At 33.6% G+C, this 13,536-nt stretch overlaps 2 protein-coding genes across 2 annotated transcripts; both read right to left on the reverse strand.

Annotated features, from left to right (window-relative positions):
* Positions 1 to 1,809: 1,809 nt before the first annotated feature.
* On the reverse strand, positions 1,810 to 5,958 carry LOC107793958 (acireductone dioxygenase 3-like). The gene is made up of 4 exons (XM_016616411.1): positions 5,941 to 5,958; positions 5,187 to 5,355; positions 2,830 to 2,954; positions 1,810 to 1,896 (listed from the first exon to the last, which is right to left on the reverse strand). The coding sequence occupies exons 1-4, from the start codon at positions 5,956 to 5,958 to the stop codon at positions 1,810 to 1,812; spliced, it is 399 nt and encodes a 132-aa protein (XP_016471897.1).
* Positions 5,959 to 8,529: 2,571 nt separating this feature from the next.
* LOC107794003 (acireductone dioxygenase 1) lies at positions 8,530 to 12,006 on the reverse strand. Its single transcript, XM_016616452.2, has 4 exons — positions 11,855 to 12,006; positions 11,549 to 11,731; positions 9,187 to 9,426; positions 8,530 to 9,024 (listed from the first exon to the last, which is right to left on the reverse strand). The coding sequence occupies exons 1-4, from the start codon at positions 11,864 to 11,866 to the stop codon at positions 8,896 to 8,898; spliced, it is 564 nt and encodes a 187-aa protein (XP_016471938.1). The 5' UTR covers positions 11,867 to 12,006; the 3' UTR covers positions 8,530 to 8,895.
* Positions 12,007 to 13,536: the final 1,530 nt, after the last annotated feature.

Raw genomic sequence — 13,536 nt, forward strand, 5'->3', positions numbered from 1 at the left:
GAATGTCTGGACTATTCTATATTCACTCTTTTGTTTGTTGGTGAGGGCACATGATCTCATGAAGGATTGGTAATGTTGTAAATGTCTCTTGTTGGGTAAGTGCGCGAGTTGAGAGAGCTTAGTGGTAACGAGTCGACTTTTGAGGTAGGGTGGTTACAGATGGGTTGTTTGAATTGATTGAATTGAGATGGATATAGTTGGGCATGTTTAAAACGGGAAGAATGTGAATTTTGTATGTTCATGCTTGATTGCTGGTATCGATCATAGTCAAGGGTAGAGAGTATGGTTAAAAACAAAAATTGAAATGCACCTCTCTAGTTGAGATTTGTACGTAGTTGGGATATAGTTAATAGTTCCATTGCTCGGGGACGAGCAAAAGTCTAAGTGTGGGGTGTTGATATTTAGCTTAAAGTATATATATTTATATGTATATCGCCTTATGTTTTACTCATATTTTGTGGATTTCAGATATAAAATGTATTGATTTATATTAATTCGTGGTGTCTTTATGTGTAGGAATCATCCAGAAGCAATTGAGGGCGAAAGGTGCGAGATTAGAGCCAAAACGGAAGAAAAATGGGAAATGTTGAATTCCAGCGCCACAAGCAGCGCCGTGGACAGAATGTTCAATTTGTCAGCGCCAGCGCCCCATGCTGCCCTGGACGCTGGTGACGGGAATTTCTCCAACTTTGCTCGGGACAAGGTTATTTCGGCCCTAGACCTACCCAACGCGTATAAAAGCAAGACTAAGCCTATTTTGAGAAGGGAGAAGCCACTTTGAAGGAAAAATACACACGAGAAACATCGGGGAGCGAGGATTTCTCAGTTTTCTTCATCTTTTCTTAGTATTTTCAATTATCCAGCACTTATGAAATTATTTGATTACTATCATGAATGGCTAAAACCCATAGTTCTGGCATTGTGATTTAGCCATTAATATTATTGTTTAACGTTGACTTAACCTTAATTATAATTCACCAATATATGGTTGTTTCTTCAATTCTGTGATTAATTGCTTAATTGTCTGGCCAGCAGTTAGGTTCTATTTACTATCTATGCTATGCTTGGGAAAGCCATATTTATATTAGAGAAGAATTGAAGAGAGCACGATCTTCACTTTGAGAGGGGGCGGATTTACGGTTAGAATAGGAATATACATAGTCACCGTGTTTAATTAAATATCGTAATCTTAATGCGTTCTTAATAGATTGATTTCATAGGAATATAGGCGTTAATCTATTTTGAATAAGCGAGTAGTACTTCGGGAGAAGGTTACGAGAGCAATTGTTCGATTAATTAGCAACCATGGGTGAATTGTATGAAAGGGAGAGTTAACTAGAACACAGTAGGATTAGTGAATTGATCGCAACCCTGGAATATTTGTCTCTACTGAATACACAACAATCATTTTGCTGCTTGATAATTTGGTTACTAGTTAGAATTATTGTTTAGTATAGTCACACTTTTGAACTCGGATTGACTCGACTGAATAACAATCTTGGTGAATTTAGTGGATAGTTAATACAAGTCTATGTGGGTTCGACACTCGACTTATCATCTTATTACTTGTACGACCATGTATACTTGCGTGTGCGTTTTGGAGCAACACCGAGCCCCGATACAAGGGGTTCCTCGCTTTGACTCCGATTCATTACGGTCACGTTCCTGCTCCGTTTGACTTACCGGAAAATCGAGGTGTTCAGTGGGCCCGATTTTACCCGTATATATGTTCTTTAATTAGTGTCCATGCCCAATAATTAACCTTTTTTAATGATCAAAGTACAAAGTAAAAAAGAGGATAAGGAAGGTTTATAAAACAGACCTTGCAGGTGGTTGATCTGCATCCGGACGATTGTACGCTGTCCAAATTGGGTCACCAGCAAAGAGCCGGATTGCCTACAAAAATCATATTTCATAGATGGCACATTTGAGAACGATTGTATTCATTGTATCAATTTAAATGACACATTTCGCTTATTGAGAGTTAATTTGACTAAATCTTAAAATTAAATTAAATTAGTTCAACTTACTATTTTAAAATTAAATTTCAAATATTCAAAAACTAAACGAAAAGTGATATAAGTTATAATTTTTCACATGTCAATATGATAACAAAATATATTTTAAAATATTTGTCAAACTTCACACAGTTTGATTTTCGATAAACGAAATGTGTCATCTAAATTGAAATGGTGGGAGTATAATACAAAAAAGTGCAACCAATGTTAGCCTTAAACCATGAGGGAGCAGTGACGATAACATAACCGCGAGATTAGATCATTAAAAAAGATCGAAAGGGTTGATCAAGAACTAAAAAAGTTTGACTAATATTGAAAACGGATTTGACCACCCTTGGAGCTTAATTCAAGTAAAATTTCACATACCCCATTAGCCTACGACTCCGTTAGTTATGGAAAAGCTTTTAATAGTCTAGTATATTTGGACTTGGGGGCTGGGGCTAAACTCTCTGTTTAGCTAACAACAAAATAAATAGGAGCACTGTAGTGTTTTGGCTGATAAATTTGGGTAAGACTCTACCGACACCTTTGAGTTCTTGAAGAACTCATTGGATTGCAATTGAAGGTTTTTAAAATTTTTTAATTTTGGGTAATATTTTTGTTTATCTTTGACATCTTTATGTTAATATTTACGCAATGAGGATGTAATCATTGTTATATACTCATTGTGGTCTAATTTTATCAATTTAGTTCCTAAATCCTACTATATTTTTATCTCCTTTTGGGATTTCCCGTACTCAAAAAAATGAATATTCGCGCACTCACGCTGCTCTTCATCATTTGCTTAGGAATTAATGGTCTTATTAAGTACCTTAATGTTATTGCTTGAATCAAGTGTGAAGCGATGATAAATTCCAGCAGGCACAACAATGAGTCCACCTTTCTTTACCCATATCCGAATCCAAGCGCCATTACTATCCGGGACATCAAAATAACCTACAACAAGAAGCGATGCATATATATTTTAGCAATGTCAAGAGTATATATAGTTTACAGATTGATTTGAAAAGTCAAGAGATGCCTTACCGCTTCCTGCAAGACAGTAACGAACCTCCTCATTAATGTTCTTGTTTACCCGAAAAACGGTATAATTAAATTTGTTCTAGACAACTGAATTAATTTGATCCAAAAAATAATAAAATAAATGATAAAATATGAAAATAACCTACTACAAGAAGAGATGCATATTTTAAACTTTGTATAGTTGATAGATTGATTTGAAAAGTCAAATTAATAAAGTCTAGCATTATTACCGCTTCCTGCAAGACACTAACGGACCTCCTCATCAATGTTCTTCAAAGAATTTCATCATCTCCTCGTAATTTCCTATTTGTTTAGGGGAAACCTCAATCATGTCCTGAAGAAATTATATAGTAAGCGTTTGGACAATATTTTAGTTGAAATTGAACAATAAGAGTATTAATTTGAAGTTGACGTTTAGAATTTGAAATACTAGTATTTATGGCCAATTAATACTATGAGCCTTATATGCTTTCCGCTTACGTAAATTTCAACTTACCATGTAAAGATATTTACGTGATTCTCGAATTTTCTTCAACTCCTCATCACTCTCTCATACTTGTCTGCATCAAGTCTCCAGCTGAGCACTCCAAGCTCCGAAATTTTCACATATAGTAACTAAAGAAAATAAGTAGGACAATTTAGGACTTCAACTTGTATTAATAATTAAGGTTTACATCAAATTTTAGTATATAAAAACCTGTCATTAAGCGTAAAATTTAAGAAAATAAGTGATCATGTCCAACTATGCCTTGTAAAAAGGACTAAGCGGTTGCTGCAAATATAACTCGGTTCAAATCCAGAGTCGAATCCCACAGGGAACTAACCTATTTACTACAACTTTAAATAATGCTAATGATAAGCTCAGACAACTTCCGGATGCAAGAGTTTTATGAATAATCAGGGGAATTTATTTAGCTAAGGAAAAATGACAATAAAATTAGCAATAATCAAGACTAAAATTGAATTCAAGGGTAAAAGGATCTAGGGCTATTGATTTCCCCAATTGCCGGATTAATTCTCAATTCTTCAGCTATAATCTCGCCGTAATACTCTATGAGGATTATGAGTTCCGGGCTACCGTAATTACCTCTCGATCAATCACGATAATTTACTAGAAGCATTCTCTCGAACTACTCTAGTTAACAATTTATGCACTCAAAATTATCCCACCAAAGCTTCGTTATTTCTAACCCCACTTTTAAATTCAAGTAATTAATCTCTTAACTTACCCAAAAGTGATGTTGTTCAACAACAATCTAACCAAGTGTTCTTTCTCAAGCAACACAAGGTAACTAGATACGATTAATCGAGGGCCCTTCCAATTAACCACAATACAATACGTAGATGAACAATCATAGAACAAACACGGCTCAATTATAACAAAATAGAGTCAAGACTTCATCCAACAATTGGTTCCATCAACCCTAGATAATAGTTTTAGCTACTCATACTAATGGAAAATAAATTACTAAAATAATTCATAATCAACAAATAGAAGTATGAAGAAGAAGATGAAAACTCTTAGGAAATTATCCGTCTTCTTTCCCTCGTTCTTGCCTCTAAAATCTTCTAAAAACAGCTATATCCCACTTATGGGCGAGTTTAGGTTTCATATAGGTTTACGTTAGTCGCCTAGGAAATTACATAATTAACCCTGCGTGTTTGGCTTTCGTCCGCCTGTCCGCGGCAGCGGATTCGACCGCGGATCCACCCGCAGATTTTCACTGCCTCACTGCCTTGAGTTCGCAGACCAATTCGCGGCCTACTCCGCGGCCGCGCACCTGGAGGGGTCGTCTCGCTTGCTTTTCTCGCTCCTTTTCGACCGGGCTAACCTTCGATTGGCCTTTCACACTCCATGTTGACTCCAAAACACTCGTTAGCTCCCTCCTAGCTCGGAGTAGCTCCTGCAAAGCATCAAATTCTTAATTAGAGCATTTTGTTATCTTTTAGCATTCAAATATCAATAAAGTGCGGCTAAATTAGAGTGTAAGTAGTGTCTAAATTGTATAAATATAACCTACTATCAATAAGTTAAATTTTTTCTAAATTTAAAAAGTTATTATTCTTTTTGTAACAAACTAAAAAGAAAATATTACCATATGAACTGAAACAGTTGGAGTAATATATATTAACGTAATGTATTACCAGCAAGCTTGTCAAGAGACAGAAATTCCTTAGGGTGGCGGTGAAGGGAAAGCCTCTGATTGACAAACATGTACCATGCCTCTATCACTTCCTCTCTCGGATCCTTTACAGCTACTTCTGATAGTTGACAGACCCCGAATCCACAAAAGAAGGCAAGGGAAATTAAAATCTGTGTAGAGAAACTTTCAATTAGTCTTCATTCCATCTTAAAATAAAAAGAATGCGCCTTAACATCTGGCTAGCTAGAGAAAAAAATGATCAAGTAAAGGTATTTAGTTTCAAAAAGTTAGTTGAAGTACCACCCAACACACCTCCTAATTAGGAAGAAAAAAAGAGAATAGTATAGTGTCACTCTTGATTGTAAAAGATATCTCTATTATCTACAGCAGGTTGGGACTTACCTAATACAAGCCAACCCCGTAATATTATTATAGAGCTATGGTCAGTTTTCCACCGTGCACTAATGTAACTTTATGGACATGAAAATATTTGGTAGAAAGAGAAGAAGTGATTGGATAATAACTTACTATATAGTGTGACTAAAATTCTTATACATCATGCATGAAACTGCATGCATCGGATGTTACTTTGTTTATCTATAATTCCAATAGAAATTACGCATAATAAACATTGTAAATAGCATCAAGAAACTACAAAAACACCCATGAAAGTTGAGGAAGATTTTTATATCCCTTCCAAGAACAATCAATGAAAAATTAAGGAAATAGAAAGAGAAAAATTGTCAATTACATACCGTTGCAATAGAAACCATCTTTCCTTATTTGCTAATCTCTCTTCTGGAACGTGGACGAATATTGAAAATCTGATACTAATGTAAAATGCTAGAAGAAAATATATAGTGGCAGTGAGAACCATTTTTAAATCAATGTCCATCGTCTTTTTATTTTCTTTCCCGCAAGTGGAAACTTCTTTTTTTTCAAAACTTTGGTTTTTCAAAAAACTAAAGATCATGTCACTATAAAGTCCAAGTCAACCGACTTTTTCTTTTTCGAGGCTAGTTGGGTGTGAATCTCCATAATTTTATTACTACCGGTGTCTATTTTTTAGTTATTGCTAACACGTTCAGTTTCAGTAATCTATATACTAATACAAATATAAGTTTCATTAAATATTTTCTTTTTAATTTTTAAACCAAATTCATGAAGACTTGGTCGACTAAAACTGCTAACCTCGTTGTCACTGTCCATTGGAATGCAACTCTTAGTATTTAAGTATTAAACACTATTTAAGTGGAGGTGGGAGGAGAAGTTATTGTTTTATACAATTCATGTAAGGTTTTTAAGGTTTAATTAGAGTTATTTTATAATAAAAGAATTGCACTCCAATATAAATTTCTTCCTTTTTTTCTTAAATAAAGTGCATCCCATTATCCATTTAAACAAAATTTTCATTTACAATTTGTACATGATCCAATTTCATCAAAGATCCATTTAGTTTTCGAAGAGGCGATAATATCATTTGAAGCTACTTTAGTCTTCTTTTTTGATATCACGTTGCAATATTTATTCAACAATAAGTTAGTGCTATGTACATTATGCTTAGAATTCGATATATATGAAATACGCAATAGACAATCTATTTATTCATATTATTACAAAAGCAAGAAGTTTCATAGCAAAATGTCGAGCGACAAAAATAACTTCGTAATATTTACCAACTTTTATATTCTTTAAAAGATACTAAATATTTTTTTCAAACAAATAGTAATTCTTTATAATTTTTTTGAATTTATAATGGATTGCAAAGTTCCATTATCAGCTCTTCGAAGGCCATGCGCATTATCTTCAAAGGCCATATACATTATAACAGAGGCGTTTATGCAAAGATATTAATATCAGGGTTTGATTTTTAAGGTTCTTATTATTAAATTATTATTATATCTTTTGTAATTACGAATTGAGATCTAAAATTTATAAAATGTTTATTGAATTTTTATAGAAAAATTATACCCGCGATGAAAATATTGGTTTTAGATAAACCAGTGAAGCATTGAATCCACCCTGGCATGATGAAATTTTAAAATATATTCCTACTAGTGTCTTGTTTATTATTATTGGTAACTTCAGATACACCTTCACTTTCAGTAATCAACTAATCTATACTATAATGTAAATAAAATTCTCATTAAAAGCTTTTCTTTTAACTTTTTGACCAAATCCATGAATAACTGGTCCATTAAGGCTGCTAATCACATTGTCATGTCGCATGGGAATGCAACTTTTAATTTCGAATTAAGTATGAAGTAATAAACAATCTAACTGGAGATGGGATACTGTTTTAAACAACTGACGAATGGTTTTTAAGGTTTCTTAATAATTCTATATTAATAATTTTGTTCACATTATATTTTATAAACATCACGCAAGTTTTTTTAACAATAATTGCATTCCAATAAATATTTTTATTCAATAATACATTTCATCAGAATTTTCACTAACAATTTGCAATAATCGAACTTCCTCAAAATTTTCCAAATAAAGCGCGTAAATAAAATCAAACACATGACTGATTCTGAGTTTGAGTCAAAATGTTAACTCAAAATGCTGGCTTGGTTAATATATATATATATATATATATATATATATATATATATATATATATATATATATATATATATATATATATATATATATATATATATATATACTTTATGTGATAGTGACTAATGAGCCCTAAAGGATTTTTACGTTTGAAATATGTGGATTGGCACATTTTGTAGAGTCCAGCTTAATAACCTCGCATTATGAAATTAGATTTCACTTAAATCGCATAATTTGAATTAAGTTTAATTCAATTTTATTAACCTCAGAATATTTGCTTAATTAAGTCAATACTTCTTGTATTTAAGATTTAGCTAGTAGTATTTTATATGGACTTCATCCGATCAAATTTCAGTATTTACAGACTGTTTTAGCTAGTAAGCGTTGAACTTAAAATACAATTTGTATTATGTTACAAAGATAGTTCCAGTCCAAAATTCAATCAGCTTTTGAAAATTTGGAATAAGCCTTTTGAGCTATAATGCGTTTATCTTAAGCAATTTTCCGTGCCATCAACTTTTTCTTTCTTTCGTTTCTCCCTTCTATTCCCCTTTATATCCCCTAAAGTAGGAATTACCTTTATGTTTGAAAAAATTATAATTCTTGCCTATGGGGAAGATAGAGTTTCAAAAAAACTACTTCTCTTTTTAAAAGAATTTAGAGTCTGAATGAGATAAGTATTAATAGTGGACGAAGGGAAAATCTTAGTAAGATTGGTTTGTATGCCTAATGAAAGATAAAGTTGCAACTAATTTTAAAGACTTTTAATAGTCAAATCTTCATTTGGAAAAATAGGAACTTCATATATCAAGGCCATAACTAATTATGTATTAAAAACCTCATAGGAGTATTTGTTTTATGTATACAACTTTTAGGGAAATATTTTGGCCCTTGTGACCACAGGCCATTGGCAATATCTGAACATAGCATAAATTCACCAACTAGGAGTTCATTTAGATAACAGAGGCCAACTTAAGCTCCTAGTCCAAATATATTCATTTGTTGCCTCAAATAAGTATATTTTCTACACTCTCTCCAGATATACAGAAGATATTCTATGCCAACTTACAGCAATATGCAGCAAATCCTATTTCCAAGTTCTTAATAATCTGCTTCACACGAGCTCCATTCAACAAGAAACAAATGTCTCAGTGTGCTGCAAGAGGCACTCCTGCTCGTTCAGTAACACTCTTGATATACTCCCTCCTTGCTGGATGATCTTCTTGTGGTCGATTGTGAGCTGTCCACACCGGCTCTCCCACGAACAACCTCATCAACTGCACACATATTCACTTGATTGATTACGATAGAGCTTGAACTATGAAAATTTTACAAGCACTCAAACAGAGAACTGCACTCTGTGTGATCTTTGTTAATGTCACTGGCAAGCCAACTTTTCTTCTCTGCTTACTGAAAGAGAAACTCAAGTTTCTACATACCTTGACATAGTTCCCAGTGTCGAGAGTGAACCTGTGGTAAATCCCCGCAGGTAGGATGATCAGATCACCAGCCTTGATCCAGATGCGAATCCAGCGATCTTCCTTGTCTCTCACATCGAAATATCCACTCCCTTCCAGACAGTAGCGTATCTCCTCATCTGCATGTATGTGCTCTGTGTAGAAATTCTTCAACTTCTGCTCATAGCTCTCCACCTTCTCAGGGGACAAATCCAGCAAATCCTTCAAGGCAAAAGCGGGACAGAAGTAAGAAAATGAAGCTGCAGCATATTCTAGATAGCTGGTACAGATCCAGAGTTTAAAATGGACACAATTATTACAGTCTGAACAGAACGAGAGAATAAGATCATGTGCGCTCTATAGGGAGTTCTGGTAAAGCTACACTTAAAGTCGATAGACTTATAGAACTAAGAAACTGAAGTTGCAAGTTTCGGTTTTGCGTGCATTGAGTAGTTACTTGTGACCCCCGAACAAAACAATAAATGACCACTAATACTGAACCTTAAATCGCACATTTCTAATAGCTGATGTATAGAATGCGCATGTTTAACATGCTATGATAGTGGCAATTCTATATTCACTATCATACAGCTTCAATTGAGAAAAGATTTCATTTGAAAAGCACATACAGCAAAAAGAGCGGAAGAAGGTTTCAGAAGACCGAAAACCAGCCACATATTTGCATGCTCCTCACTGCCTTTTATCTCCCTGGACACAGATTATTGGGATTTTGGCATAAGGTATGTTGCATTACATTGCATCTCATCACCACCTCCCTTGGGCTGCTGGAAGTTCACGTATAGCTGAATCACTACCTTCTTGGATCCTTATCACTCTAAGACACCACATGTTAAACAAAAAAGCACCACTAAAACATCTCACTTTATATTATACTCTATCCAGAAGATGAGAAACCTGAACCATTCCATTCAACCTAATTCCCCTAGCCTCTATAATTATCAACTTAACTTTCATTCATGCTAGTTTTGACCAATGTCTCCATCTATATCTGTCCTGTGTGTTTCCACCCCGTTGCACAATTATTCACATGTTTCAACAATTAAAACAAAGTCCCTGATCGAATGCCTGAAACTAATCAAAGGATATAGAGAACCAAATATGCAAGGACCCAAAAAGGATCATCTTGTCCATAAATGCAACACTGTCTTAGTATATGTGAAAGCCATCCTAGAAGTTAACCTACTATTCCCATAACCCATAACTAAGGTATTGTCTCACGAGATAGAGTTTCTAACTATTTACTTCCATCAATTACATGTCTACTCTATAATTTTGTCACACGTTCAGCAGAAACGTATTCTTATCTCGCCATCTCTTCCCAATTCCAACTATCCACTGATAAACAACTGCCTCCTTTTAATTGCAGAAGACTTACAGAAGCTCAATCTTTTAATATCTAGGAAAATTTACAAATAAAAAATTTTTAAGTAGAAGCTTTACAGATTGCTTAGAGGTTCTTAACACTTCAAGAGCGTGTTTGGACCAGTTAACATGACTGGAGACATAGATAAACAAACCTGAAGTCAACCTTAAACCTTGTTACACTAGCTTGATTTTATTGCTATACATGGAGAATGATTTTGAGCTCTTGATTTTGATACTTGGACATTAGGCCTAATATATTGCAATTTCATATTTTTCATCCTAAGATGTTAGCAGGATCTCTGCTAATAATTTGAATCACCAAATTTAAGCATGAAATATCACAAAACAGAGTTTTTCTGCAAGAATTGTATTAGGTATAAAAGTGGCAGAGATGAAGAAAGAATAACAGATGGCTCAGACTAATGAGAGCGATGGCCGAAATTTTAGAAATCTTTAAAACTACCTCTGCTTGTGCTTCTAAGAATCGAGAAAACGGATTAACTCAGTGCTCCTAAGAATCGAGAAATCGGATTAAGTCAGACTTAAAAAGAACCCAAAAAAAAAAGCACTTCCAAAAGCAAATCAATTTACAGACTTTAGTTCATATCATGGGGATGTTCAAGTTGGGAAATACGTAGTTACAGTCACTGCAATAATTTAACAGGTTGTCCTTAATCAAAGAAAAGAGATAAAAAGTCAAAAGATGCACATTTTCCAATCTACAACTGCAATTATACCTCAAACCCAAGCTAGTTGAGGTAGGCCGTATGAATCCATAATATCATAAACAACAATTGTTCTGTTTGGTCCATAATATTTCAATACTCTATTAGTTATATCTTTAATAAATATTCAAAGACTCCTCAAGTAAGCCCTAGTCTTCAAATTGATATCATCAATTTAAGAAACACTCACAAAAGATGAATTGAAGAAATAGATAAAGCACAAAGACAAATACCATGTAACTGTATCCTCTATTCTCACGAATTTTCTTCAATTCTTCATCGTTCTCGTACTCCTTAGGATTCAGTTTCCAGTACAATACTCCAATTTCTGCCAAGTGATCCACAGACACAAACTCCGGTGGATTCTTGTGGTGAGGTAGCCTCTGATCTTCTGAATTTTCATCCATGAACCATGCCTAAACTTATACTCAATCAATTAATCAATCAATAATTTGTAGTAAAACAAAAGTAATTTTTGTTTTTTAAATTTAACTAATCTATCAAAAATAAATAAATAAATAACCTATCAATAAACTCACCTCGATTGCCATGTCTGCTGATACTACCTTTCTTAGGTAAGATCGACCTCAATATAGAGTTACAGTATTTTGGGAAATGCTAAGTTCATTGGGTTAATATATCACTGATATTTGGAGTTTAATGCTGTTATTTTATGCCACGTGTACACTGTGATTTTTATTTAATTTATGTGGCGAAAGTTTGTTTGGCTGTTTCTCGTAGTTTAATCAAATATCTACAATGGGATGGAGTTTTTCACCATACGTTCAGTTTGTGAATCGGAATATTCCACCAAATGCAATAGAATTCTCCAGAGAAAAAGCTTGGCACAATCTTACAAGCTATGGATCAGTAGCGTAGTCAAAAATTTCGTTAAGGGTATTCAAACTTTAAGCAAGTTAATAATATTTTTTATTCATGAACGATGTACCAGATTTTCTAAATGAAACTACGCAACATTTAGCTAAACAATAAAAAAGTTAATAGAATTATAATTTTATAAATCAAAATTAAAATAACAAAAAGACGACATTAGAAATTTTACTAATAAAAATAAGCATAAAACCAAAAGAAAGAGAGAGGCGAGAGGATTTGTAGTTTGTAGAGAGTTTTTGTTGAAAAAATTTTTGTAGAGCTTAAAATTTATTTAAGAAATAACTTTTAGTTAAAATTTTATTTTTAAGATTAGTTGTTTATTTCTACACCAATTTTAAGTATTAAGAATTACTTCATTAGGAAATTTTTTAGATTGAAAAAGAATTAAATAGACCACACATGATTGTCTCCGTTTAATTTTGGCAAATAAAATGGGAAGAATTTTAAACTCATGAACGTTATTTTGAATATACTGGACTGCCTCGCTCAACTATGTTAAAGGTATTCAAAATATAATATATATAATCATATAAAATAGTATCAAATTTATATTTGCTGTAAATATTTTAGCTTGTGTGCTTGACCACCCGTGGCATAGGATTACGCCACTGCTAGGGACTGAAATAATGCTCAACATTCATTATTAGCACTAGGGATGTGGCGGGTGAATGAAGTGTCTCCACTCTTATATATTAAATCGAACAGGCCACATTTATTAAATTTCCAGAAATCACACAGCATTAGGAAAATCGGCACGGCCCCTTTCATGCTATTTGAGAGTTTGGGATCCCAAACTTGTATAGGAAAAAATACGACATGACACGTGGCCGCTTAAAGGAAGGACACGTGGAACATAAGATGGGAATGACCATCGAACATAGCTATTCCGCTTGTCACCGGAAGGAATAACGATTATAAAAGGAGTATTAAATGCTTTGCGCCTTATAACATTTAATACAGAATATTTTGCAGCATTAAGGATAATGACCCGTTACAAGAAATTTGACATTTATGTCTAATGTTAAATCTTCATTAATGGCCCTCATAATTGACATTAAAGAAGGGCATGATCCTAGGACTTCCTTCTCTAGACATGACTATAAATAGAGAGCTCAGTTATCATTGTAATGGACACGAATTTTCTGGCTAACTTACACTACATTCGATACAACATTTTAATACAATTTTATTTTTTCGCTTTTGATCTCATCATTGTTGTACCCGAAAACCTTCTTCCCTGACTCATCAGCTCTGTCGTTCCATCTACATTCTAAGGCTAAGTATTTTATATTTCATCAGTTATTTCATTATCTTTTGGATCAAATTA

The sequence above is a fragment of the Nicotiana tabacum genome, chromosome 14 (assembly GCF_000715075.1).
Source record: "Nicotiana tabacum cultivar K326 chromosome 14, ASM71507v2, whole genome shotgun sequence".
Lineage (NCBI taxonomy): Eukaryota > Viridiplantae > Streptophyta > Magnoliopsida > Solanales > Solanaceae > Nicotiana > Nicotiana tabacum.

Coding starts and splice junctions, on each gene's coding strand:
- LOC107793958 (XM_016616411.1), bottom strand. Junction 2,955..5,186: donor GTCTCTTGACAAGCTTGCTG/GTAATACATTAC, acceptor TTCTTGTTGTAG/GTTATTTTGATGTCCCGGAT. Junction 1,897..2,829: donor ATTCAAGCAATAACATTAAG/GTACTTAATAAG, acceptor TGATTTTTGTAG/GCAATCCGGCTCTTTGCTGG.
- LOC107794003 (XM_016616452.2), bottom strand. Junction 9,427..11,548: donor ATAGAGGATACAGTTACATG/GTATTTGTCTTT, acceptor TTTGCCTTGAAG/GATTTGCTGGATTTGTCCCC. Junction 9,025..9,186: donor ACACTGGGAACTATGTCAAG/GTATGTAGAAAC, acceptor ATATGTGTGCAG/TTGATGAGGTTGTTCGTGGG.